The sequence below is a fragment of the Cygnus olor genome, chromosome 10, assembly GCF_009769625.2.
Source record: "Cygnus olor isolate bCygOlo1 chromosome 10, bCygOlo1.pri.v2, whole genome shotgun sequence".
NCBI lineage: Eukaryota > Metazoa > Chordata > Aves > Anseriformes > Anatidae > Cygnus > Cygnus olor.
In genome coordinates, this window is record NC_049178.1 from 7,481,952 (window position 1) to 7,508,479 (window position 26,528).

Here is a 26,528-nt window from a genome sequence, read left to right on the forward strand (position 1 = left end):
TTAATAGAATAAATTCCTTATTCTCCATTCTCTTCAGGCCTTTGGCATTCTGCTATGCTACAGTAAGTGCTCTACTGAAAACAGAAATTTGGATACTCTTCGACCTCTCATCTCTTTATTTGCAGCTCAGAATCCTTGTGCGTCTTCTCCTTGCTCCCCCTTTGCTGTATGTAATGTTCTTAGACCAGAAAAGTATCAATGTACCTGCAAAGAAGGATTTCAAGGAGATGGGAAGATTTGTCAGCCCATAAACCCCTGTGTTGACAACAATGGAGGCTGTTCAGAAAACTCTACAATTTGCATTTACAAACGTCCAGGAGAGGTAAGGGTGACAGCAGCATGTCAGCAACCTGTAAGGGTCTGAGAGTGGCCAGGTGGGAACTTCTTCAAATGAGCCATTCATTGGATTGCTCACGTCTGCTCTCCTCACCTTAGATTTTGCAACCTGCCACCTCTTTTGTGGGATAACCTGTTGAGTAAAATATGACGAATGCAGCTATAATCACCGCTTTGTCTTCTGCTAGGCATCCTGTGTTTGCAAGCCTGGGATGAATAGGAGATCTGCATCAGAGTGTTACATGTTTCCCAGTGACTGCCGGAAGTATTTTTGCGACGTGTCTTCCACGTGTGAAATTAACTCCCATGGGAATCCTAGGTGAGCCACTTTAAGGATTGCTTTTAAAGCTTATTCTGCAGCTAGAATGGAAACTGATTTTGAATGAGGTAAACTTTGAAGAAACAGGGAACTAAATGAGAAGAATGGGCTAGAGTCCCCTTTTGGTAAGAGCCTGTTTTTAATAAGTCCATTGAAAGTAAGGAGTTCTACATCAGCTAGTGTAAATCTCATCATGTGGGCTACAAGATGCTTTAAATCTGGAGCAGCAGGGTCTTTTGTGTTGTGAACTGGAGATGTAGCTCCCCAAGTTAGTGGATATTATTAGTTTATAATCAATCACCAAAACGGAGATGTCTGACTCTTGTTTGGTTATCTAAGGAATTCCTTTGGTTGGGAGGGCTAAGTCTTTGGCTCTCCTGCCTCTCAAGGCCTGTAAGCCAGAGGTGAACTAGTGTTGCAGAATGACAGGGAAGGGGGGAGCTGAAGGAAAAAACACCAGACCTTATTTAGTTTTCTTGAGCAAAACATTTAGAAGTTGATGCCCTGCAGATGAGAAGTATTGCCAGATCTAGGATAATTTTTGGTCTCCTAAACACCAGAGAGAGCTTCACTGAGGATTTTTTAATAGCAAAAAAAGCTGGAGTTTTTCTGAGAGACTGAAGAGGAAAAGAGCAGTCCCATCTCCTTGGCCGTTCCTTCTCCAGTGCTGCTAAAATTGTTAGCATCCACCTGCTCATTGTGTGCTCCAGGCCAGAACTGAAACACAGTGGCTTCCCCCTTTGAAGACATGCCAACAAAGTGCAGGACTCAGTGTTCCACACAATCCCTGCCTTTAGCATATCTGTTCCCCAGCAGCTGGCACGCAGCCCTCTGTGGCTGGAGTAATGTCAGATACCTCCCCTGTGCCGTATGTCTTTGCATCCCTGAACCAGAAAGACCAGAGCTGATACTTGGACAAAACCCAAACAGGAAAAAACGTGTTTATCAGCCAGTGACCTTAAGTAGTGTCTGAGTAATGACTATAAGTCCGTGTGAATCAGGATGGAGATTTTCACATGTAGATAAGCTTTTCTGCAAAAGTCATTAGCATGTCTGGGGCCCTCATTAGTTCTAAGACAAACTGTAGCTAACTGATGTGCGGGAGCTGGTACTTCCCACTGAAGCTGAGGGCTCACATAGGAGCTGATTGCTATATTTTCACTGAGACCTGTGTTTTTTATGCATTACCTGAAATTTTCAGATGCTTTAATGAGTGATACTGGCTGAATACTTATTTAGGCATCAGTACATGTATTGTGGCTTTCTGTACCCTGAACTCTAAAGCAGACAATCCTTTTGTTGACTGTATCTGAGAAAGTGTCTTCCTTCTTTTTGCTTAGGATCAAAGTTGCTTGCACTCCAGAAGTGTGTATCTTTTTCCTGTCATTTAGATTAGGCAGCAGCTACTAGGCTCTTAAATACACCTTAAAGTCGCAATTAATCTTTCATCTGTAGATACTGATGTTGTCCTACTCAAACATGTCAAAAGTGTGTAGGACTGCTTTATAATGATTTCTTATGTTTAGTGTTAATGTTTATAATGTTATGTTTATTATGTTGTTATTGTTGTATCTAGCTGTGTGTGTAAAGAAGGGGAGATTGCAGATGGGAGAAATTGCTATAAAGATCTCATGAGTGAGATTAATCAGCATAATTCACGAGGAATGTTTATTAGGAAATTGAACGTCGCCAGGAAAATGTTTGGTAACTCTCTTTTGAATTTGTTTGGGGAATGAAGCAGAGGTGGGGAGAAAAGTGTGTCATCAAAAGACTAAAAGCCTCTCATCATAATAGACATTTCACAATGTATGACTGTGGCCTTCAAAATCAAACACATCACATCTCTGAACTCATATTGCCAGTTCTGGCTCGTGAATTGAGGACATTGTTGCAGAGAACAGTGTGGATGAGCATTATGTATTTGACAGTCCAAGCGAAAGATGTGCCACATCCACAAAAAAAGGAAAGCATGCATTGAGGGTGTGATTTAAACCTGTCTCAAAATACCAGTGTTCCTCCACCTGCACTGTGTTTGAAGGCTCAGCAATCTTTCAGCTGTCATTGAGTTTTCTATGAGTGGTGCTTGAGGCTGGTGTGCCACGGATCCTCCTACAGTCAGATTGGTCTGCTAAGCCAAAATACAGCCTCCCTGCCAGCTCACGCATGTGGGTGGCCATTATAGAGATGGAGGGGCTTTATCCCATGCACTGTGATCCAACATAAACAAGTATTAGTTACATGCATCAGGTTGAAGATGTTTAGATGTAATTGTGCTGTTAACACAAAGAATAATTATTGCCGGAGTTAAGCCATATGGCAAATAGCTGCTTCATGTTGTCACTCTTTTTACAGCTTCTGGTTGTTCAGTGTTGCTGACGAAATACGGGCCTTTCACGGTCTTTGTGCCGTCCCTTCTTCCAGTTAATGATAGAAAGGAATTTAATGTAAGTTTGCTTGCTTTTAGCAAATCTTTGCTATCTTATGATTCATTCCTGCCTGAGTTCTGTGGCCTATAAAAACCGATTGACACATAAGAGAATATTTATAGAAGCAATCTCTTGCAAAGACTGCTCATTGTCTGGTTGTTGCAGTCTCACAGAGGTTGTTACATCCCTTGTGTTATTTTTAAAACCTCTCTCTCTGCTATTGACTGAGTGTGTTTGTTGTTTTTAATGTCAGATTATATAACTTCAAAAAGTTTAAGTTCTTCTGGCCATTCTTATTTAAAGATCCAACCTCTGGTGTGTGACTATTCTCAAAACCTTAGGTGGCTTTTCACTGCTTGAGCGTGGGGTTTTCAAAAGGGGATGAGATTTGCATTAAAGTACTGGATTTGGGCCTATTCCTTGGTATGGCCCTAGATGTGGGAATGGTGTCAACTTCTTAGGAAGGGCTCATTTTACTAATGGGGCAGCAAGGATGACAGGGCTGTAGAAAACTGATATGGGAGTTAGGTCAAGAGTTTGAGAGTTCTGGGCTTCAACAAGTATGTCCTACAGGTCATATTTTTATTTTATGTATTTTTTAATTAAGCTCTGTTCATTTGCTGTAGTTTTTCTATCAGTTGTATCAGTTCCACCTAGATCAGTATTGATAGATGATTGTCTTAAAGAATCACCAGTGACGGAAAACCCAGAAAACAAGAAACTAAATGTAAATTCAGCAGCTTACGCCACCTACATGGCCAAACATAAACGAAGATTGTCTATGGAGGGCTTAGGCAAGTTTTGTTACCTCAAGTATGCAGGGATAGTTTTAAAATTGTCCAGGTCCAATAGGTTTATCTTTAGGGGATTCTTCTAAAGTAACTTTCAAATGAATCAGTCTCCCTGTGTTTCTGTGTGTACACAGAAGCAAAAGATTTGCCACAGTGTTTCTGCAGTGAACCAAAATGGAGAGGGAAGCTCAATATTATATACCTAGAATTTCTGTTATGGTAATGTTGTGGATCTTTCATAAAATGAGGTTTTTGAAAGAGCATGTCATTTATCTTCTTTATTTGGCCTTTACTTCCCAAAGGATACCACTGCTGAGCATTTGTGCAGAATGCACATTGTTCCTGGTCTTCATTTGATAGAAGACATGGTAAAAGCCAAGACGATGTGGACCTTGTCAGGACATAAGCTGACATTCAGCAACCAGGTAAATGATATCCTGAATTGAAGTCGTGGACTGCTGCTTTCATGTAGGACTGACCAGAGCTTGAGCGTAGTTTCCTTCATGTGCTTTCTTAATGAGAAAACCGTTTTTCTCTTATCAGACTACCTGTGACCAGAACAGAATTTCATTTCCACTTCTCAAAAAGAATCATGAAGTTTTAAGAGACAGAGATGTAGCAGATTTCTTAGGTTATAATCTCCTTTCCAGTGCAAAACTGTTCTTTTGCTACATATTCTGCAATGATTTGTCTAGTTTTAAATAGTCACTTGTCTGCTCCTTGGTTCTTACCATCCATTTGGGATGTGTACACAGATAGGTGTATACAGATATGATATTAAACTGCTTTTTATTGCTCTTCCTTGCATTGCCTTAGCCTTGAGTTGCGAAGTATAACTTTTATATAAAGGTGGATGTGGCATTGTGGGGCACGTCTGAGAGAAAGATTGGCTTCAACCATATTGCAGTAGATTCCTTGGTTGGTTGTGGACCGTGCTCTCAGACAGATTCTGTGATGTGTCCTAATGGTCCTGGGGTAAAAGAAAAAGGCAGATGGGAAGAAAAGGCTGTAAAGTCATAACTGTGCTCTCTGAGCAACAGAATATATTGAGCATTGATGTAGTTTCCAGTTGTTCCGGTTCTAGAAGTTGCTCTTTTATCAGCTCATTGCACAGACTAGAAAAGCTGCTGTCTCCCGGCAAGATCCTTTGTGGGATCCAAAGCAAGGTGATTTAAGGACAGACAGCCAAGCAACTGTTTCTCCTGCCCTGTAGACAACCAATTAGGCAGAATCTTATTCCTAAGCTTGGTAACAGTCTTTCCTTGGTCTACATGTGTATGCCAGAGAAGATACCTTTTCCCTGCACAGTTAGCAACTGCAGTATCCTTGCGGCTGATGTGGAAGAGGCAGCAAAGTCTCTCTTTAGACTGAATGCTTCTCCTTGGAGGTCACGTTCTCAGACACAGCTACACACTGAATATTTTCTCTTCCAATTGCCCTTTTCCCCTCTATCTATTTTATTTTTCTTATCCTAGCGAAGAGTTTTTCATCACTATTTTATGATATGGAAGGCTGTTTTTCCCTTTTCACTCTTTCAGTTGACACATGTTTTCCAGCATCCACTGTTCTCTCTCCATCCTGCACTTTTCCTGCTTGCATTCTCACAGCTGGCCCTGGGAGAGCTGTATGTTTCCTCTCTGCGGATCCAGCCTTGGCCTGGAGGTCTAGGTCATACTACATGCACCCTACATGCATCAAAAGGAAAAAGCACTATTTGGAGCCGGGGATTCCGAACTGGGTTTATCGATGCTCTTTTAAAATTTATTTTCTGTTTGTTTACTCAGGAGTCTTTTGATCTGGGATGCCTGCCCTCCCCTTCCTTTGTTTCAGCCAGACTCCTCAGTGATGTGAGCTGAAGTTCAGGGCAGGGAGGAGCAGTTAAAAAAATGCGCATGGTAAACGAAAAGCACAGAGAAGCTGTGCTTGCCTGCACTTGGATTATGGTTGCAACACCAATACCTTGATGCTTAGTTTATAAGTTACACTTGGTACACCTCCATACACCCCGCTTCAGTGCATGGCTGTGTTCAGTATGGAAGGATCAGATGCATGCCTTATAATTCAGTGGGCCTGACTATTTAGGCTTTGCTGTGATGAGTCCTAGTTGCATTAGGAGCTAATGAAATCTGCAGTCAGAGCTAAATTTCAAGATTGTCTCCAAATTCTGTATTCTGGTGCCCAGGAAGCAGCGTGTCTTTCTCCTAGTGCTTGACAGATTGATGCAGCAGCTTAACAGCCAGTGCAGCCTTCTGTGATCCACGCTGGGATCAAGCATTGTTCACATTCAGGCAAACTTAAACCTAGAGCTGACTGTCCCAGACTAGGTCTTTAAGCTGTAGTAAGACTTAAGAGTACCCCAGGATGGAAATATTATCCAAATTCATTTAGAAGCGAGATGTTTATTCCACAGTGAGACCACCCCTTAAATTTACTTTTTCCAGAGTAGACCCGGTTGTGCATTCACCTTGCTGACCCATAGATGGAGAGCACTGAAGGAAACAAAGGTTTATAGATCTATTGTGATACCATGGATATACATTAAAATAACCTTGTGTTATTATCCAGGCATACATCAAATCATTTCAATATCAAGATGTGGTGGGAGAACTGTACAGTGTTTTGCAGTCAAACCTACCAGCAGCCAATGGCATTATGCATATTGTTAACACTCTAAGGGAAAAAACCAGCACTGACAACCTTGGAAACCCACAGGTATGCAGGCATTCTTATTTCTTCTGTTTTATGAGACAGTAGAATAAATACTTTAAAAAAAAATCTTTTTCCATGGTTATGCTTCCTAAAACAGCGAGGCTTTTTTAAAAAGGAAAAAGGCTATTTGTTCTGTTTTCAGCTCCTGATAAGCATGCCTTTAAAAGTAGCTAATAGCTCTGCACAAGTCAGATACAGACCTTGCAGTGATGCTTTTACAGTGTTTGGATAAGTAGAGAATTCTAATTTCATGACTAAGATCACTCCCTTCACAGAAAATGAGCTCTTTTTCAGTTGTATCTTACAGAAGAATAATAAGATAAACATTGAAAAAGCATTTTTCGTATAAAATTGAAATTAAGATTTGCTTTATTGAAAAAGCTTTTTTCATATAAAATCGAAACTAAGATTTGCTTTCATCTGTCTCTACTGCATTTTAAAATTATATTAAAAAGATTATCTTTGCATTAAAAGTATATAAAATGGGGACAAATAATCACTATGGACCTTTGCAATTTGAACTTGTCATGTATTTAAGACACTGGGCAGAGATTTAAGAGTTCTTGCTTCAGTCTCTGCCTCTGCTAAACCCTTTTTCCTGTTAACTGGGAAAAGTTTTTGCTATAGCTACTGCATTGTATGCATGAAAACTTTTATAATGTTTCCATATGCAGAAAGCAGACCCTGTTACCTACTACTTCCTTGCAAAAAAATTACACATAGAATGACACCAGCTCTTTGCTTTGGTTGGATTTTGATAGTAGCCTGCACTTACTTTGCACCATTGTAATTAATCTATAAAAACAGTCGTATTGTGTAATCTTAAAGTTGGATTGTACTTTATGTTTAAAAAGTAGCTGGAATATTGTGGTAGAGAATGGTGTGTCAATTGTACAAGTTCTGTCTGTCTATGTGGATTTGAATGTGCCCATCACTAATGTCACTTAAGATGCTCTCAGTCTTACGACTTGCATGAGGATGTTTTCCAACAAGGAGTGTCTGAGACCCAGAGCAGAAGCTGGACTGAGCTCTGTGTTTGTGTGCGTCAGTACCTGCAGGGAAGGGCTTGCAGCTCCTCTGGCCATGAGGCTGATTCAGCAGTCTTTCCTATACCATTTCCTGTAAACTTTTGATACTCAGCACAACAGTGGCTGTCACAGCACTGCTGGTGTGCATGTTCAAAATGTGCCAGTAGAAAAAAAAATCTTTAAGAAAACTGCAAATTTTAATTTTGTACCACACTCAAGGATCTTTATCCACAGTCCAAGAAGAGTAGGAGGTGAGTGGGTATATCTGGAAGAGGGCGCAGGAGGGATGATGCTGTTGGGGTGCATGGCACGAAAGTACAGCTGTTTTGATCCATATTGGAGCTGTTTTGGATCAGGATGTGATCTGGGTAGGAACCAACGTGGCCCAACTGCAGTGAAGACTCTGCCAAGACCTTAGCCAGCCTTACGCTGGTGAGGCAGAGAGGCAGCTTGCTCTGCAATGGCAGGACAGCAAGAGTGCTCCCTGCAGAGTTTGCCTTTCTCTGGACTTCTTCAGCCATTTCCTTCCCTTGTGGTGTTGGCTTTATACTGAAAGCTAGTGATCACATGAGCTATTTTTGGCAGCAAATCCCTTTATACCCTTGGAAGTAATGTTCTGTGTCTCTGCATGTTCTGCAGGAAGCAATTTAGAGAGAAAAAAAAAAAAAGCAAGCACATTCCTGCAAATAAAGGTCAGATGAGTGCCTTCAGAAACTGTGGTGGCTGCGGGGACATTTCTCTTGTTACCTTTGTCCTCGTGGGAAGCATGTTAAAAAGGAAAGCTTCTACTTCCAACATGTTTTCAGATGTCTGCATATGGGTTGTATTTTTCAGCATTGGAGCTCATTTGCAGGTGGCAGAGTGAACTCTTGTCCTCAAAGGCAGAGGGAGACTTGAGATGATAGAGCAGCTCCACTCTTTACCAGCCAAGTTCTGCATGGCTGCAAGTTTAACCTGAAGATGGGAGTAGGAAAACAGAAGGGTGCTTAAGTGCATGGTAACCTAAAAAATTCTTGTTTGTCGTACATGAGAACAGGCTTGCGCCTAAGCTACTGTAGGCTCCCTCCTTGCTAGGTCAACTGGCCAAAATAAAGGGTTTGAGTCCTTTGGGGCTGATGGCTTTCAAAGACCTGGAGCATGCAATCCCCAAACAGTGGCTGATCAAAGGCATGCCAGTTTGTGCTCAGACTTTGCTTCAATCCCAGCCATTGTATTTTTCCTCTTTGTATCTTCTTGCAGAAAACCATTGGGGAGATCCTTGCTTCAAATGAGATCTTCAGTCGATTTGAAACTATACTGGAGGTAAGCATGCTTGTGTCTGCCCCAGAAGGTTTAGCATTGCTGCTTTTGCACAGCCTGTTGCTCTTTTTTGTGAGAATTTTGAATAATATTTAAATGCAGCTGTTTGTCTTTCTGGATGCTTTTATCTGAGGCACTTCTTATTTTGTTTATTTTATAAGCAAATGTAATGGAAAGATCAGCACAAGCAGCAAGCATACAAATGTCTTTCCCACCTTCTTCCCCACCTGCTCTACCCATCTCCCTTGGCACAGTTTGTTCTCCAAAGCATTTTCAGTTCTTGAACACTTTTTCAAGAGTGAACGTTTCATGCCTTTCCATGCCAAGCTAGGCTTAAGCTACCTGTTGGGTTTTTTGCTATAGGTATCTAAATAAAATAGTCCTCAGATTATAAACCCTTAAAGGCTTCTGCCCAGGCTTCATTTAGCTAATTTTTTTACTAGGGACAGACTGATTTTCCTTTTACCTCCACCAGAGTCATCTGGATCTGCTCTAGCATTGCACACAACAGTCTTGACCTGCTTGTTTTCAGCTTTGTGGCTGTTAGTTGTTTACAAAATTCATTGTTTAATTGTGGTTATAGGCTTGATTCTCTTTTTCTTCTCTTGGGGCAAAAAGATATTAGTTTAGTCTCTATATGTACTTGTGTATTCCAGTGCTCTTTTGTTCACATTAGCTGCACTTACACCAGTGGCTTCATTGTCCAGCCTGTTTTTATGGCATTATATCCCTGTAATATTACAAGCCTCGCCTCTTGAATACAAAAGCTTTTCAGTAGCTGCACCTTTGGTGGGTTGCTTAGAGTTTCCTCTCCCTTTCTAATAGACCCCCCTCATTAACTCATGCTAGATGCATGGTGAAATCTTTTATTGTTTTTGCAGAACTGTGGCCTGCCTGCAATTCTTGATGGACCCGGCCCCTTTACTGTATTTGTACCCAGCAATGATGGTGTGGATAAATTGAGAGATGGAAGGCTCATCTACCTTTTCACAGATGTGAGAGCTCATAATACTTCAAGAGGTCCTGAGATAGTGCAGCCTGTTGCACTAGGCTTTGCTGGAATAGCTTGTGCAATGTATCTGATCATTGCTGAAAAATGTTCTTTCTGGAGCTGGCTAAAACATCTCTCTTTCTATAAGGCTTTGGGAAAGAAGTGAATGCTGGTGGAACCTGCAATGAGAAATACATTTAGCCATATTAAGTCTGTTTTTTGTCTTTTTCCTCATGCTTTTTGTGGGGAAAATGAAGTAATTTATTTTCCAAGTGAAGTCTCTGCTGTAATACATTGGCATAGTCAGTCATTTGTTAAAAGAAAAAGTAATTGCCTCTTCTTACTCCTGAGCAGTGAAGGGGTATCCAATTATTATGTTCTTTTTTTTTTTTTTTTTCCCCTTAGGGCATAAATAAGCTTCAGGAACTTGTGAAACATCATATCTACACTTCAGCAGCGGTAAGGCAGGCAGCTCTAATTCTGGATAATTGGAGTCCTTTAGGCCAGCATGTAATCAACTATGTTGTTTGGCACAGAGGTCGAAGTATCAGTGACTTCAGCTGCTGTTTCTTGGACTGCCCAAGAGAGAAGAGATGTGATTCAGGACCTGATGAGGCAAAACATTTACCGTGAAAGCTGTTGCCAAAAGGGTCTTCCATCACAAAGCTCTTAGTTTTCTGGGTGTGATGGTGCTCATTAGTCAGATGGCCTTTACAAAGAAAACATTGTCCTGCAGAGTTTGCTGCAGGCAAATTCTCTCTTGGCATCACTTTAATTTGCTGAACTATTAATTAGGAGTGTACCCTAATTATGAATCCTCCAACCCATAGCTTCCCTAACACTGAAAGCAGCAACACAAAAGTTATAGCCAGGTGGAGAATTGGTCAAAACTCTCCTGCTCCTTCTCCTGTCTTCTTGGGCTCCATCAGTGGGGTACTGCCAACTCTTGCACCAACATTTATTTACCCTATGTGGCAGGGTAAATAAAATTAATACAGTACATTAACAAGACTTTTTCCCTTATAAAATCAACAAGTAAGATGTTTAAAATTATGCACAGAACCTGTGGGGAAGTGAATACTCAAGCATTATGGTACAATGTCATGTCTTTTGCTAAGAAATATCAATATTATTCCAGTCCTTCATTAAGGAGAAAATGTCAGTCCTTATGATTTTCATAACTCCAACAGAGAAAATAAGCAGCACATTGACAAAACAGCAAAACATAGTTTTTCTTGCAATTGATGAATAACAATATGGCAACAAGCTAAACTACTTACTTTAATAACTTGTTGAACACAAAAGAAAAAATTTTCTTAGTTCTCAGAACTTCTCTCCTGTCAAATCCTTATGTTTAAATTTCTCATACAGCAGCTGTGGTTTACATTTCTTCTGCCTTTAGAAATAAGCTTATTTAGTAGGTCAAAATGTATTATCTCTTATGCTTCTTGCTCAGCATTACTTGTTTAATTAATATGTCCTGGAAAATTCCCTGTATTGGCTGTATCAATAAGAGACACTATTAATGAGACTTAATTTCAGCTGTTCTAGACTGTTTCTTGCACAAGGAATGAAAACGAAGGCCACTGCCACAGGCACTGCTGTGTTTGTAGCATTGCAAATGGTTCACACAAAGTCCTGGATTTCCCTCTGGGCTATTGTGTGCGTTTAAGGTATTTCATGAGATGTAAATGTTAAGGTTAAAGTCCCCTTTAGAAGGTTTTTTAGGTGGGGGGAGTCATGAAAGGACTCTGTCAGCTGTACTGAAATGTCCCTGCTTTTTCACGACATTGTCCCCTCGTGTGTTTATTTCAGGTGACTGTAGAGAAACTGATAGTGATGCCACACATTGTTACTATGGCCAACCAGATACTGACCATCAACATCGGTGCAGACGTATGTATGGATCAAAACTCAGCTGGGCAAACGTCCTGTGCTAAGTGGAAGTCTGGATATAGTTCTGAACAACGTGGTTTCGGCCCATCTCTGCTTCCTCCTGTGCTTAAAAAATAGACTTAAATGGGATCACTGAATTATTTTTGCTTCTTATCCAACTTGTGACTCTACTAAGAGGCTTGACTATTTGTGTGGTTGCACTTGATGTTGCATACCATCTGTTTCCTGTGTTGCCTTTATGTAGTTGATACGGTCTAATGGGATAAAATACAGATAAATTATTTGTGTTTCTGCTTTAGGGAAGAATTCTGATGGATGAATCAGGGATCCCCTTAAACATGAGAAACATTGTGGCATCAAATGGTATTATTCATACCTTGGACGGCATCTTCCTCCCTCCTTCAATAATTCCCATTTTGCCTCACAGATGCAATGAAGAACAGCATAAAATTGTGACAGTAAGTCACCTTCTCCCATTCTCTTGCTAGCCATTGCTGTAGACCCTACACTCACCTGGAGGGAAAAAAAGCAAGCTGTGTAAATTACATTTGGGAAATGTGTTCTCTCTGAGATATCCCGTAATATGAACTTAGGCAGCATCAGCACTGTGATTGTTGCTTCTGCTATCACTTTGCACTGCTTTGCTGGCAATCAGCTCTTTTCTTGTGGGTCTTTATTCTTTCCTTGCATCCATCCTACCTTTGCTTCAGAAAGATGTTTGCCTTTTCATAAGGCTGTGTATGCCCTTCTTCACACCAGAGTTACTAACTCAGCTGAGAATGCTTTGTTCCCATCACTGTCAGCATTGTTTTCATGTTAGTATGGATGGGAAACAGTTATTCAGCAGCAGGAGCTGTAAATGCTGTATGGTATTCTCACGTAAAGAATTTTGTATACCTTATTTTAGGTGTGTGTTCCCCACTTTGATCACTGGTAGGTTACTGGAAAAGAGGATGAGGCTCTGAATAGGCAAAAGGCACCTGATTTGGAGCAACACAAATAATATCAACTGGCCAGAGGGTCTGTTATAACTTGTCGATTTAATGAGGCTGCCACATGGATGCCCAAAATGTTTTCCAGCATAGCTGTGTCTCTAGTGGCTGATAGACTCACAGGGTGGAGACAGACCCCATCTTAAAGTCAGGTGCAAACATCTCGTGACAAAGGATCCTCTTTATTGAAGTGAGAAGCTTACCCCATTTCAGATTGTGGAACTCCGTCCTAAAAATGTTTCTGATACATGCTGTGATGTTTTGGATATGTAGTGGAAACAGTAGCTCTGGAGCATTCTTGGCATGGGGTAGGGGTTCTTTTGAGAAGATGAAGTTTTCTGCTCTTCTTTTCTTAACAGGGCTCTTGTGTGGATTGTGAGGCTCTCAACAACAGTGTTTGCCCACCTGGTAGCAGAGAAATGGTAATTATTTGTGATCATTTCCATATTTTCTTCTTTGCATGATGACATACAAGCACACTGTGACAGTTTCTAACCCAAGACACTTTCAAACAAATACAGGACAGGAAAGGCAAGCAGTAGAGAGGAATAGCATGGCTTGTTAGAGGATGCGTGTCCACCATGCACTGTGATCCCAGACTGTCACCCAGTAACTGCTCTGTGCTATTTCTTATTTTGAAGTCTGTTTGCTGAGTCAATGCAGATAGCTGTGAGACAGTCTGTGCTAAATGAAATTGTAGGCTTGCAGTTTTTAGTACCTCTACTCTGCTTCAGGCAGGGCTTTCCTCCTTACACGCTGAGTCTCCCAGTTCCTCCAAATTGCTAGAATCAAAGCCAATCCCACTCGTACCATCCAGCAACACCACTGCTTATGTCATGGCCAGGGAATTGCAACTAGCTCTATGCGCTGCAGAGGGCTGAGAAACAATTTGTTCTTGGCCTTGCTGTTGATTCAGAATGAGCAGAATTAGCTGAAGGCGGATTAAGAAGGAGGAGGCAGCACACTGGTGTTTGAGTTAACCCATGCTGGGTTTAGCAGTACAGCAATTTCCAGGAAATCCCTGTGTGAAGGCCAGGCCCAAGACATTGTTTGGGAAAACCGGAGAGGTGTTCATGACTGTTAACTGTTGGGTGTCTTCTGAGGGATCTGAATTTCAGAAGAACTTGCTGATGCTGTCTCAGCATGAATGTCTGAAGTGGAGATCTGCAAAATCACTAGTCAATTGTTTTCCTCTCTGATTGAGGCAGGTGCGGACAGAATCATCTTGGGCCCAATTCTGCCTGTGTATAACAACATGACAGGTCACTGGGTATTGTTCCAGAAATTATCTGCAGACCTTTCCCTTCCCACTCTCTGTCTCACCTCCACCCCTAGCTGTCTCCCTCCCTCCCCGTCTTTCTCCTTTCCTCCCTCCCTCTCTCATTCTCTCTTGTACTCCCCCTTTTCCCCACTCTCCTTCCCCCTGCCTTTCCTCTCCCTCCTTCCTTTCTCTTTTCCCCTACCCTCTTTCTTACCCTCTATTTCTCTCCCACTTCCCCCCTGTCTCTTCCCCCCTATCTCCCTCCTTTTATCCTCTCTCCCCAACCTCTCCCCCTTCTTCTACTGTCTCCCTTATCGTAAATACTATTATAAGAACAAAAGGGCAGCACCTTGGCTCAGGCTTGCAGATTGCTGGGAGTGAGAGGAAGCCACCACGTGCCTTCTTTCATGATAGGCATGCTGTAGCAGTATCTTGTTCACCTTGGCTCCTTTTTGAACTTCCTCAGCTCAGAGATAGGCATAAGTTGCTCTCCGCAGCAGATAGAGAGGAGGGGAGGGTTACTGTGCTGAAGTAACAAAACAGAGCTGACTTGTGTTTCTACAGGAATCAACACTGTTCCCAAAAGAATGTGTCTATATCCATGATCCACAAGGCCTGAATGTCCTGAAGAAGGGATGTGCCAGGTACTGCAATCAAACTGTCATGGTGAGTGTGATGGGAAACCACGTTCCTTTGGAAGGAGCTCAGGTTTGCTCTTCCCAATTCATCGAGAAGACCTCTGACTCCTTGAACTGAGATGGCAACAAAAGAAAAGCTGCCCCTTGCAAAGGGGGGCCCATCAGATGAGCTGGCTACCTGACCTCTCTTTGGTTAACATAGAGAAGAATACACAGTACCAACCCGCTGCAAATGTTAGAAAGCAGCTCAATTAAACCCAAACATGATACATAAATACAATAAAGCATAACAGTTGTGACTAGCCAAGTTGGAGGAAGCCGAGAGATGAATGGTGTAGCGTTCAGTGTGGCATGTTTTCTGAGAGTGCCCTGTTTTTATCACGTCTCCCAACGGAAGCAGAGTACAATGAAACTGCCGTAAGCTGTGAAGTGATTGCATCTTTTTTATGAAACATTGTCAGATGGTTTGGAAAAGTAGTTCTTACCCAGTTTACAGACCTCACATCAGGAGTCTGCAGCTCCTGAGCTGTCCCAGTGCCAACTATATAGAATTATTTGTGAGTGTCTTGTTAAATACCAGCTGGATGTCTGTCCTGTCATTGTTCTTCTATTGGTCAATTGTGACAAGGCCTGTGATCCACGACTGATACATCCCTCCAGAAAAACAGAAGTCCTCAGCAGGGATAAAGGAGGATCAAGTGAGCCAATATTATTAATGAATTCAAAACTCAGAGAAAGCATAGACCCTATTTGCCTAAGTCACAGAAAGAACAGAAGATAGTGGTTTATGTTGACAAGAATTAGTTACAAGCAGAAGGACAGGTATTGTTGGAAAATAATTTAATAATTTAAGTCCAATTTTATGTTTGGACTTCATCATCTTAAAGGTCCTTTCCAACCTAAATGATTCTATGATTCTAAGCATGGGTGTCTAAGTGACTATTTCAGTGTAGTCCATGGCCACAGGAAGGAGGATATAGATCTCAGAATTGTGAGAGCAGGACAACTCCAGGCAATTTATGTTAAGTCACTTGGTACTTTAATGATTTTGGTTTTGTTTCAGAAACCTGGGTGCTGCAAAGGATTCTTTGGTCCAGACTGCATACCGTGCCCAGGAGGATATTCCAGTCCATGCTATGGCCGGGGAAATGTAAGTATGAAGGATCATACTGTGTTACAATGAGCACTTGAGTCAGGGTGGTTAGAGAGTGTAGTTAGCTTATTTATTTTTTAATGGCAAGGTAGGACATTTTTTCTTTATGGTAACAGTTGCTCTAGATAAGCATAATTCAGCCTTTGTGCTCCAGGGTGAAGTCGAAAGTGGTGGCCACAGAATATCCAAGGAAATTGGAGTGTACTCATCAGTGTGTTTTCCATCTTGAGCTCTAATGTGAATCATGTCATAGCTTTTGCGGACAGCATTGACTGGGGGTTGGGGGGTGGATTTTGTATTACCAGCACTGCTCTTCAAAGTCCTATTTTTTACTGCAGCTGTCAAAAGTGTTTTTGATAGATATCAAAGCCTTGGTTTTGCCTTGGTTCACTTAGTTTCAATGACTTTGGCTTTCTTTTTGTTTCCTTCCAGTGTAGCGACGGCATAGAAGGGAATGGCAACTGCCGCTGCTTTGAAGGCTTCAAAGGAGTAGCCTGCCACATCTGTTCAAACCCAAACAAACATGGCGAGAACTGTGACGAAGGTTGGTAATTTGGAAGGAGAGACTAGAGAAAAATGTAGAGCAAAGCTATAGTGCATGTTCAGGTACCCTGGATTCCCTGCTGGCAAGACCTCATCATGAAAGAAGTGATGGAAACGTTATCACAGGTCACAAAAAGCAGTAGAGAAAACATGGCTGATATGACAGTGGTAATGCAGGTCTTGGAAACATTGGCCAAATTTAAGTGTGGGACTTCCAAGCAAATCTCTCCTCCTTAGAAAGAAAAGACATTTTCCTTTCCCAGTTGACAAGGACCTTGTGCTTGATGGCCTAAATTTGAGCCCATCTGTAGAGCTCTTAAAACTCTTGGACCTAGGCAGTCAGAGGATCGGTTCCCTGGCCAAGTTTTGAGGTGTGGTAGATGTCTCTCAGCAGACATCCCTCTGTCAAGAACAAATGGGATGATGATTTGATGTCACGAGAGATTGTGAAAGGAAGTTGGGAATCTGCAAAATGTGATTACTGTGGTGAGTTCTGGACTTTTGGCAGTTACTGTTCTTTCTCCATGTGAAAATTCTTTGACAGATTGTGGCTGCGTCCATGGTGTCTGTGACAACAGGCCTGGCAGCGGGGGTGTGTGTCAGTCCTGGTCCTGTAAGGAAGGTTTTACTGGGAAATTCTGTGACAAGACATCCAAGAACTGTGGCCCGAGCGGGCTGTCCCAGTACTGCCACCAGAATGCTGTTTGCAGCCTCAATGACACAGCAAGGTCAGTCTTTCTGGCATACACGTTCAGGTGGGCACATTGTCATCGTATAGTCACACAACGGCTGTGAGGCTGCCAACCCTGTAGTTGTGCATGTCTCCCTGTGTGCCTGTTGCACAGGGTTGTTCAAGCAACGCAGCCAGCCCACTGCACTAGAGATTAAGTCAGGTTCTTGCTTGCTTGAGAGCTCAAAATACCTTTTTGCTCTCTGCTGTATTTCAGAATAGGCTGTACTACCTGTATGCCTTTTGTGCTTATGTTTTTAAGGTGCATCTGCATGGATGGATATGAAGGGGATGGGTTTTCCTGCCAGCCCATTGACCTGTGCAGTCAGCCAGAACGAGGAGGCTGTTCTCAGAATGTAAGTGGGAATGGACTATCGAAGCATGGAGAAGCAACATCTATCAATCAAAGCAGGACTGTTGCAGATTTGTTGGGCGCTGGTCTCGTGCCTATCTTTCCCAGTCTGTAAGGTGGGGTGGAATAACAGGTACCTAAACACAGTCATCATAAGGAGGTCAGTCATTTGGTTGGCACCAAAATGTGACAACCTGGCGAAGGTTTGGCTGGTTTGCCCAGATATTTTAGCAGCCACAGAGATTAGCTGCACAGACTTTTGTTTTGTATTCATTTTCCCCTCAAGATCTCCTTACGTGTTGTTGCTTGGCTGTGAGCTCCAACTCATATTTCTAGTAGCCAACAACAAATGGTCAGACCTCATCATGATTTAGATCCCTCAATGAGAGGAATGCACTGTGGGCTACATAGAAGGGAATAGGACGGCACTAAGCACAAAGGTCTTTGCTGAGAGAGATCTGCCTTCATGATTGATTCCCAGCCTACATGTCCAGGCAGAAGAAGATTGTGCTTATCCTGTCCAGGGAATACTTCTTCTGTAATGGAAGAGCTTTACTGAATGGCAGGGAATGCCCTGGGAGTTCTGAGCCACGTTAGACACAAGTATCCACCTCTCTGAAAACACTGAATATTTCTAGAATCACTTTATTATGATATTGTCTAGAATTTTTCTGGAGAAGATGCTTCCAGTCCCTGCACCCAGTGCTGGAATCAAAATTGGTCATTCAGAAACTCTCCTCGGACTGATGAAAGAGACTTGTCTCTGTATTTGCACTGCACTGTCTGCTTTCTGCTGAGTGTAATGCTTTTGTCTCCCTTCTGCAGGCCCTGTGCACCAGTACGGGCCCTGGCAATGCCACCTGCCAGTGTAACGTGGGCTGGACTGGGGATGGGAAGGCCTGTGTGTCTATAGACAACTGCATGCTGGAGAGCAGAGGGAACTGTCACATCAATGCTGACTGCATTTATATTGGCCCCGGTCAGGTATGGGCTATGCTAAGTAGTCTGATGGTAGACTTACTTTTCCTAAGCTGCTCTGAAATGGACTGGGATTGCTGGAGGTAGAACCTGGGCTGGTCAGCAGCAAAACCTGTTTGTTGGCTGCCAGGTACACTGGCTCCTGCTATAGCCACACAGGGTACTTGTGTGTGGTGAGAGGCATGGGTGTGTTTGAGGCTGCTACACTACTCTGAAACCTTTGTGTAGCAAAGGGAAGAGCCCACGCTCCATAACAAGGCACTGGTTGCTGTGCCCACCTTGTTCCCAGATCGCAGCATTGTCTCTGGGCAGTGCTAAAATGTACAGAAAATCACATGAAGCTATTCAGATAGTCAATTAAGGAAGACAGGGCAAGACTGGGACATCCTGAGATTGGAGGAAGGCATGCGGGAGGGGTGGCTTCTCGAGGTGCTGCTTCTCCCCACTGAGCAAGGGGAACTCTGGGCAATGGGCTGAGGAAAGGTGCCAGATTGTCAGCAGAATTTAGTGAGGTGGCATGTGCAAGTGCTCTTTTAGCTATCTCATAAGCAGGAAGCTTTGAAATCACCCTCTCTTCTCTTTCTGTTGTTCACAAAGTCTGTATCATTCTCAGAAAAGATGGAAATAGAGATGGAAACTATTATTCTCAAGTTACCCTCACACAGGCAAGCAGAGCAAGGGATCAGCGCTCTTGAGTAACCCAGCAGCATGTGTGTTGTGATAGAGAATGATGCCCTACTAAGGAAGTACCTCTGCATTTTCATGTCTTGAGGAACCAGTAGAAAACTTAGGAAAATCAATTAAGAATACATTTTAGATTTTTAGGCCTTTTTTTGGGTAGTAAATGAGGATACTCTGATAGCTCTTTAAAATTGAAATGATTCTTTCCTGTAGAGCAAATGTGTCTGCAAGAGGGGTTATGCTGGCGATGGCCACAATTGTGATGCAATCAACCCATGCCTCATGGACAACGGTGGCTGCCACGACGTGGTGAGTAGCTAAAGAGCTGTCCAAGGCTACTGTGGCAGTGAGGGTTCCTCTGCTCCCTGTCACAAGTTTTTCAGCCATGGCATCAAGAGAATTGCAAGGATTTGGTTTGCATTGGCCTACTGGTACACCACTGAGGTGTTATAAAGTTTTAGTCTCTGATCTATGGAGGCAGATCCTCTCATTTTCGTGAATTCACACAACCCAAAGCCATCATCTAGGCCTTGGTGCACAAGGTGTAAATTCAATGGCACTGTAAAGGCAACAGGAGGAAGGGGTTTGTGTGTGTATTTGTAGCCTGGGCCATAAGAGGGCAGAATTTGATTCCTAGGTAGGTGTAACACTGCATTACCCGTGTTCACTCTCTAATTTCTCCTTTCCCTGTACTTGCAGGCTATGTGTGTACCTCTTGGAGGAGGGGAGAGGTCCTGCGCCTGCCCTCAAGGCTATGTCGGGGATGGCATGACATGCTATGGGGACGTTCTAAAAGTGAGTGAAAAGAAAGTGTCTGAGGTCTTTTGGAGATCAGGGAGAAATGGCTCTGTTCTCACTTCCCATTTCTCTGTTACTCGAGCTGACTCCTCTCTGCACCAGCTTGACAGCACAGCATGTGTTTGCCTAAGACCACAGAGACAGCACCGGTGCCAAGAACCAAAGTCTTCAATAAATCATTGACAGTCATTTCTAAGCTGCTCCACCCCTGTCTCCCCTGTGCAATAAGGCATCTTGTCTTTGTTGTTTGGAAAGTTTTTCAGGTCAGAGCTAACTAGGCCCATTTTCTGCCACTAGAAATATTAAAGACCATTGTGGATTCAATCACTGTCTCTGGTAAACACAAGCAATTTCAGATGAGTTGAAAATAATGTATTTATTTAGGAATATACATATATATATTTAATGGCTGGAATATGTACTTTTTAATGGATAGAGTTTGGTTTTAGGAGTGGCCATCCCTCCACATGACACAAGGTGCCTTTGAAGTTTGTGAAGGGAGAAAGGAATGCCTAAGTCATTATTGCTGGATCTGATATCGCAAAGGGCTCCTGTCCCCAACCCTGGGTCTCCCAGTCCCACAGCTCCGGTGCTCATTGGAAGTTACCCTTCTGTTGTTTCTATTTTGAAGGAGCTGGCCGGGAGTTCCCACTTTGCAAGCTTCTATGACTGGGTTAAGGTAAGAATGGCTGTGGGATGTCCACATGAGTAAGTACTGTAGAACCGAAGTCACTGTGAACACTGCTGTTAAAGGAAGAGCAACAGCATTTATCTTTTTCATTAGAGAAAAACAAAGCAACAGCTAAGGTGAAATCAGAAGAAGTAGCGTGTAGAAAAGTGCTAGAGTTTGTGATGGAGTAAGGGTCATCAACGTGCTTTGAGGGACTAATTTATAGCACAGGAGGAAGCTGTGACTGTAATACACATGATTTTCATAGTTGTATCTTCTGTAACTCCTGGCTATAGGAAAGTAACACAGAAGGAAAAGAAAAAGGGGTAGCATAATAATAGCTATTTTGCAAAAGAGCAAGCTTTGAAAAGTTAGTCTATATGTTTGTTCCTTTTCTTGTTATGGGCTCCCTGTTCCTAGCTTGGCTGCAAGAGACACTGCAGGCCGCAGCAAGTCTGCGGAAACACACTATGAAGTATGGCATCTCACTGAGCCTTAGTTTACCTGTCCTGCTGTGTATATTGCTTTTGCTAGGAGTAATTTTGGTCCCTTCCCCAAAACTGATGTTGTGTGTTGTTTGTTTATGGATTTGACTGAGAGGATTTGAAGATTAATTGAAACATGAAAGCAGAGCTTAAAGCAGCAGATTTTTCCTTGGCAAGCAGGTGTCAGCTGTTTTGGCCAAATCACTTGTGGCATTTTTTGATTGCCAACAGCACTTATTTCACATGTGCAGGAAAGCCTGCTGTGTGCACACTATCATTCTGCATGTCCCTGACATGGGACTGCAAAAGCAGGATGACTCTTGGTTATATTTTACGGAATAGATATGGGACTGGCATGTCTTATTTGTTCATCTTTGTGCTTTGGACAACAGAAATCTCTCTTCAGCATCCCAGCAGGAACCAATGTCACTGTCCTGGTGCCATCAGAGGAAGCTATCAACAGCTTGAACAAGAGTGAGAAAGATTTCTGGCTGACCCCCAGCATGCTGCCATTTTTAGTCAGGTATGAGGAGATTCCACTCTTTGCTTTACTATGCCAGACAACAGTAACAAGGCTATGAGTTGGATTTCTGGACGTACATGCCCAATAAAGAGATATCTTGAAATAAATATAGAAGCAAGGTTAAATATGTAGCAGGCAAAGAATATAGTAGGCATTTGAAACATAACAATGCTCAGGTAATTGGAAGTGTATTCATTTTTCATATATGTGCATTCTCTCCACATGCTTAACGAATTCAGTGAATGTGTGAATGTTAGGTGATATGATCTTATCTCATCTCCCCGTTATTACAAATAGTACCAGAATCTTTTCTTTACCTGCCTTTGTTCTCTTCAGGGCCCACTTTCTCGAAGCTGTCCTCAGTGGTGAAAAGCTCAAAAAGTATGACAAGCCAGAATTACCCACCCTCAACCCACAGACCAGATGGCAGATAAACACCAAGAGTGGTGTAAGAATTTTTTATATAATGCACATGTGTCAGTATCAAATTAAACTGCTCAAGAACTGCTATATCTAGTGGGGAATCTGGATGTGATGCTGGTGCCTTCAAGTTCAGGAATCTTTTAAAAATTGTACCCAGATTAATTGTGTGCAACCTTGAACAAACCATATATCTGGTTTGCATATGCCTGCTGATTTCTGATGCTTCTGCTTCTCCCTCTTATGCTTTTGCAGGTATTAACCATTCAAAATGCAAGTATAGTCGTCAGCGATATCCCTGCCAGCAATGGCATTATTCATGTCCTCAGTAAGGTATGTTGATTCTGGGAAATACAGTCATAGCAACAAGGTTGTGTTGCAGCATCTGTGATGGAGACGACAAGTAATGTATACCTGGGCAGTGAGAAAGAACTATAATGACAAAAATATACTTGATTATCACAAAGTCCTGACAGATGTTCCTGTGCACTAGTGTTTAATGCTTAAAGTATTCGTCTCTGGGACAAGGAAGAGGAGAGTTCCTCTTCTCTTGGCTGATAGAAGAGTTAAGACTATTGCAGAATTGTGCTAAATGGTACCATTTCTACTTGCTTTTCTTGCAAGCAGGGCAGGAGTAATTTCCCCCCGTGTCTCTTGCCTGAGCTTGCTCATGAACTTGCTTTATCTGCAGGTTTTGTTGCCACCTTTAGGAGATATCCCACCGAGTCCTCCAGGTCTGCAGAAACAGCTCGATATAGTTTCCTCATTCAGTACATTCAAGGATTTGTTACACGTAAGCATATGATGTGGGTTCTGTTGTGGCTGTCAGAACTTTCTTTTGCGCAAATGCCCAGCTTACCTGTTGTAGGTGGGCCTAAACCTGGACCACCTGGTGAGAAAAGAGGAAACCATCTATTTCCTACCATTCCAGTGTGATCTTCTAGGAAAGGTCCTTTGAACAACCAAAGGATTGTATACTTGCAGTTAGATCCCTATATCATGTTATTACAATGGAAGATGTTCTGTTTGTTGCAGGCACTCACATGCTTGTACAGGGCAGAGAAACCTAGAGGAAAAGGAAGGCTTGTTCATAATCAAGGAACTGCACTTAGGTCAACCCAGGGAGCAAGTGATTAGACACGTGTGACTGAGTGGAAATTGTATAGCGTTTCCCCTAGTGCTATTGTCGTTTTAATTGATTTCATATGCAGTTTGGTTTTAGTGAGTACAAGTGTAATTGCTAATGTTAATGTTTGGAGGTTTTTTTTTTTTTTTTAGCAATACCAGCTCATTGGAAAAATCGAATCCAGCGAAAAATATACAGTTTTTGTTCCTGGAAATAATTCCATTGAGGAGTACTGCCAGGCTGCCAATGTGACACAATTGGTAAGCTCACTGCTTGCTTACAATCTGAATATGTATTGCAGTAATTGCAGGGACATGTATACTGTCAGATCAGAAACTTGAGCTGAGAAGATCTGAGTATGGAGAGGAAGAGCATATCTAATGCTAAAAGCTAGGAGAAGTGGCAGAGAGAAATGAGAGAGTTTCCTGGGATGTTACAATAGGAACTGAAAAGACTATTTGGACTCCAAATGCAAATTTCTGTGTAGATTTGTGTGTGATGGATAGCACAAGATCTTCTTCTTCCTGTCTAGCCATGGCATATATGTGGTATTTTTGAGCCTTTTGAAAAGCTCCAAAAACCTTTATGGCTTCATCCCGTAATGGTAACTAGGTGTGATAAGTGCTTTTGTGATAGGGAGTTACTAGTCTCTGTGGGCTAAATTAGCTATTAGAGATTGTCTAGGAACTATTCTTGTGACATACAATTCTAGACTGAATTGTAGTCTAGGAAGTCAGACAAATCCTAACATTTTATTTCTTTGTTTATTTATTGTGGATTTAGGACAATGAGACAGTGCAGTACCATGTTATATTGGGAGAGAAGCTCTTGCCTACAGATTTGAGAAGTGGAATCCATAAGAACAGCATGCTAGGGCTCTCCTACTGGTTAATGTTTTATCAAAACAGCACCCAGGTAAGAATGGTAGATTGTTCTACCATTGATAAACCAATATTTGCTTTGTACACCTTTTCAGTTTACTGACTGTGGCTATCTAACAGCCATCAAGCAATCCATGCAAAAGGAGTTGAAGGTTATCATCTCAGCCCTTTCCTTCTCCTTTGCAGAAGTTTGTCAATGATATTCCTTTGGATGGAAAATTCTTCGAGACGAAGAATGGCATGTTGATTGGGGTTTCGCAGGTCCTCCAGATAAGGAAGAATCGTTGCACGGCCAATACCACGACCATACAAAAGGTAGTGATGATTACCAGTTTGCTGAACACCATTCCACAGGGTTTCTCCGCCTCCTGAACTGAACTGATGAATAGCAGAAGACCTACATCGTCTCTTCCACATGGATGAGACTGTGGCCTGGGGTCTGACTCCAGCTAATCCTCATGTGAAATGGAATTTGGCACCTCTTGGCCTCAGACTCTTTCCTTCTGAATGCAGGAGATCTGCAGCTCCCGTGCAGATCACGTTCAGTTCACTTGCTGGGGCTCTGCCATAGCGCCAGTCACAGGGCAGGCTGGTGCAGGGACTGCCAACATTCTCAGCTGTGGAAGGAGAATCCAACCCAAATCTTGCATAACACCACAAGCTCCCCTACAAGCTGTGTGGGAGTCATGGCCAAAGTCCAGCCCCCACGCATCTTGTGGCTCTTGGCTATCTGAAGATTGTAGGGTCAGACTGAGGCAGGCCTGCCCTGTTACGGATCAGAAAAAACGTTTGTGCAGCCTTGCATGGAGGAACTCCAGGCCTGCAGAAAGCCCTTCCCCAGCTCAGGAGAGGTGTAATGATCTCCTCTGATTGGTTTTGTGTCTTGTCACAGTCTCATCACCAGCGTGGAGAAATAAGACCTTGTATGGAGCTTTTGGTAGCATCCAGGAGCTGAGGGACATGCACTTTGATTTTTATTCTTTGGTCTTTTGAGCCATGGAGATAAATGCATCTTTGTCTTTGTCCCAGCCAGCACCCTGTACAGCACCATTTGTAATTCAAGACTAGTGTCTTGGTGTGACGTGGGTAGAGGGCACACATGTGACTTGTCCTGTTCTCTGTGCCCTAGTCAAGATGCGGCAAGTGTGAGAAGGGGATCAAGTGTCCTCCTGGATCAGTTCTTGTGGTGAGTCTTTGATTCATGTGGCATCTCACAGACCTCACAGACTTTGCTTTGATGGTCCCATCATAGCTCTAGAGATGTCATCTCGTTACCTGAAAAAATATGCTGTTGAGTCCTCTGTGACTCATTCATTAACGAGGTTTGTAAGAGAAAGCAGAAACCAAGAGAGGTTTATGCAGGCAAAACACAAATGTGAACTGTGAAGATCTTAACAGAGTTGGCATGAGGCCTTTGCCTGCATTTCAGGAGCACTTTAGAGCATCTAATGTGAGGACTTTCCCCCATTAGGGGTGGAAACTAGATTTCTTTTTTGATCTCTCACTCCTTAGACATTATCATCAAGAATAGGGGTGCCAATAGCAATTTTCTAGCCCAGACCATGGATACGTTCACAAAGGTGGGCTGGCGGAGCCTGCAGCTTGTTTGTGAGTGAGTGACAAATGTTTCCAGAGAGGAAAACAATGAAACTTTTCATCTCTGTGCTGGATATGAATTGCCTAGCAGCCACATCTGGTTTTGTAGGCTTCATTACTTTACTCTATGTCCAAAAAATGCCAATTACTTTTTCTTAGCTGACATGTATACCACAGATTTGACAGGTAACAAAATAGGCTGTGTGGGGTCACCTCACACCAGGCCTAGCGATGCCTCATTGCTCTCAGCTCTGGGACATCTGGATTTTTAGGGCAGTTCCTGTAGGACAAAAAGAATTATTCCTCTGTTAGGCAAGAACACTGCCATATTGTAGTATCTTCTATCTGTATCTGTGTTACTTATATTTGCAGGAATTTCCAGGAAGCAAGAACCTCGCTCACTGTGAATTGCGCTCTGGGGATACAGGCTGCCATTTCACCTGTGCAAAAGTTTCTCTGGTAAGAAAAACATTTGGCTTGGATTCATTTTGACAAAAGCAAGATGGGTGTTAGAAATACAGCCATGGAAATACAGCCTGTGCTGACATCCTGGCTGAATTTGTGCCTTTGCATAGCTGAGAATGGGCTTGTCTGGGAATTGCTCTCCATCCTGGAGACAGAGGGCACAGGAGAAAAATCAAACCTGCGGAAATGTCTGCATGGTGATGGATTGTGGTCTGCAGCACTGGGATTGTTGCTTTGGGTTTTGTTGTACAGAGGAAGAGAAGGAGTTGAATGTTTGTGGTCAGGTTTCCTAAGGAAATGAGGCATGAATGATGGTATTTTGCTTGTGCATGTGCCTTTCTGAGTAACTGATGAATAACTGGAGCCAAACCAAAGGGAGGAACAGGTCTCACAGTCATTATGCCCCCACCAGTTTTGTGAAAGCACGTGGCTGGGAGAAAA

The 26,528-nt window shown here is 42.6% G+C and overlaps 1 protein-coding gene across 3 annotated transcripts in view; it reads left to right on the forward strand.

Moving 5' to 3' along the window:
• The window catches only part of STAB1 (stabilin 1), a 58,583-nt gene that overhangs the window by 12,458 nt on the left and 19,597 nt on the right, over positions 1-26,528 (forward strand). For all 3 annotated transcript variants that reach the window (XM_040569247.1, XM_040569248.1, XM_040569246.1), the window contains exons 9-38: positions 126-322; positions 525-655; positions 2,232-2,359; positions 3,008-3,099; positions 4,175-4,297; positions 6,438-6,584; positions 8,849-8,911; positions 9,790-9,903; positions 10,305-10,355; positions 11,715-11,795; positions 12,095-12,253; positions 13,147-13,209; positions 14,613-14,714; positions 15,750-15,836; positions 16,272-16,383; positions 16,927-17,110; positions 17,375-17,468; positions 18,290-18,448; positions 19,337-19,432; positions 19,823-19,918; positions 20,553-20,600; positions 21,469-21,599; positions 21,936-22,047; positions 22,275-22,352; positions 22,711-22,812; positions 23,298-23,405; positions 23,929-24,060; positions 24,213-24,341; positions 25,156-25,212; positions 25,995-26,081. In XM_040569247.1, coding sequence (XP_040425181.1) covers positions 126-322; positions 525-655; positions 2,232-2,359; positions 3,008-3,099; positions 4,175-4,297; positions 6,438-6,584; positions 8,849-8,911; positions 9,790-9,903; positions 10,305-10,355; positions 11,715-11,795; positions 12,095-12,253; positions 13,147-13,209; positions 14,613-14,714; positions 15,750-15,836; positions 16,272-16,383; positions 16,927-17,110; positions 17,375-17,468; positions 18,290-18,448; positions 19,337-19,432; positions 19,823-19,918; positions 20,553-20,600; positions 21,469-21,599; positions 21,936-22,047; positions 22,275-22,352; positions 22,711-22,812; positions 23,298-23,405; positions 23,929-24,060; positions 24,213-24,341; positions 25,156-25,212; positions 25,995-26,081 — 3,263 coding nt within the window. The remainder of the gene's footprint in view (positions 1-125; positions 323-524; positions 656-2,231; positions 2,360-3,007; positions 3,100-4,174; positions 4,298-6,437; positions 6,585-8,848; positions 8,912-9,789; positions 9,904-10,304; positions 10,356-11,714; positions 11,796-12,094; positions 12,254-13,146; positions 13,210-14,612; positions 14,715-15,749; positions 15,837-16,271; positions 16,384-16,926; positions 17,111-17,374; positions 17,469-18,289; positions 18,449-19,336; positions 19,433-19,822; positions 19,919-20,552; positions 20,601-21,468; positions 21,600-21,935; positions 22,048-22,274; positions 22,353-22,710; positions 22,813-23,297; positions 23,406-23,928; positions 24,061-24,212; positions 24,342-25,155; positions 25,213-25,994; positions 26,082-26,528) is intronic.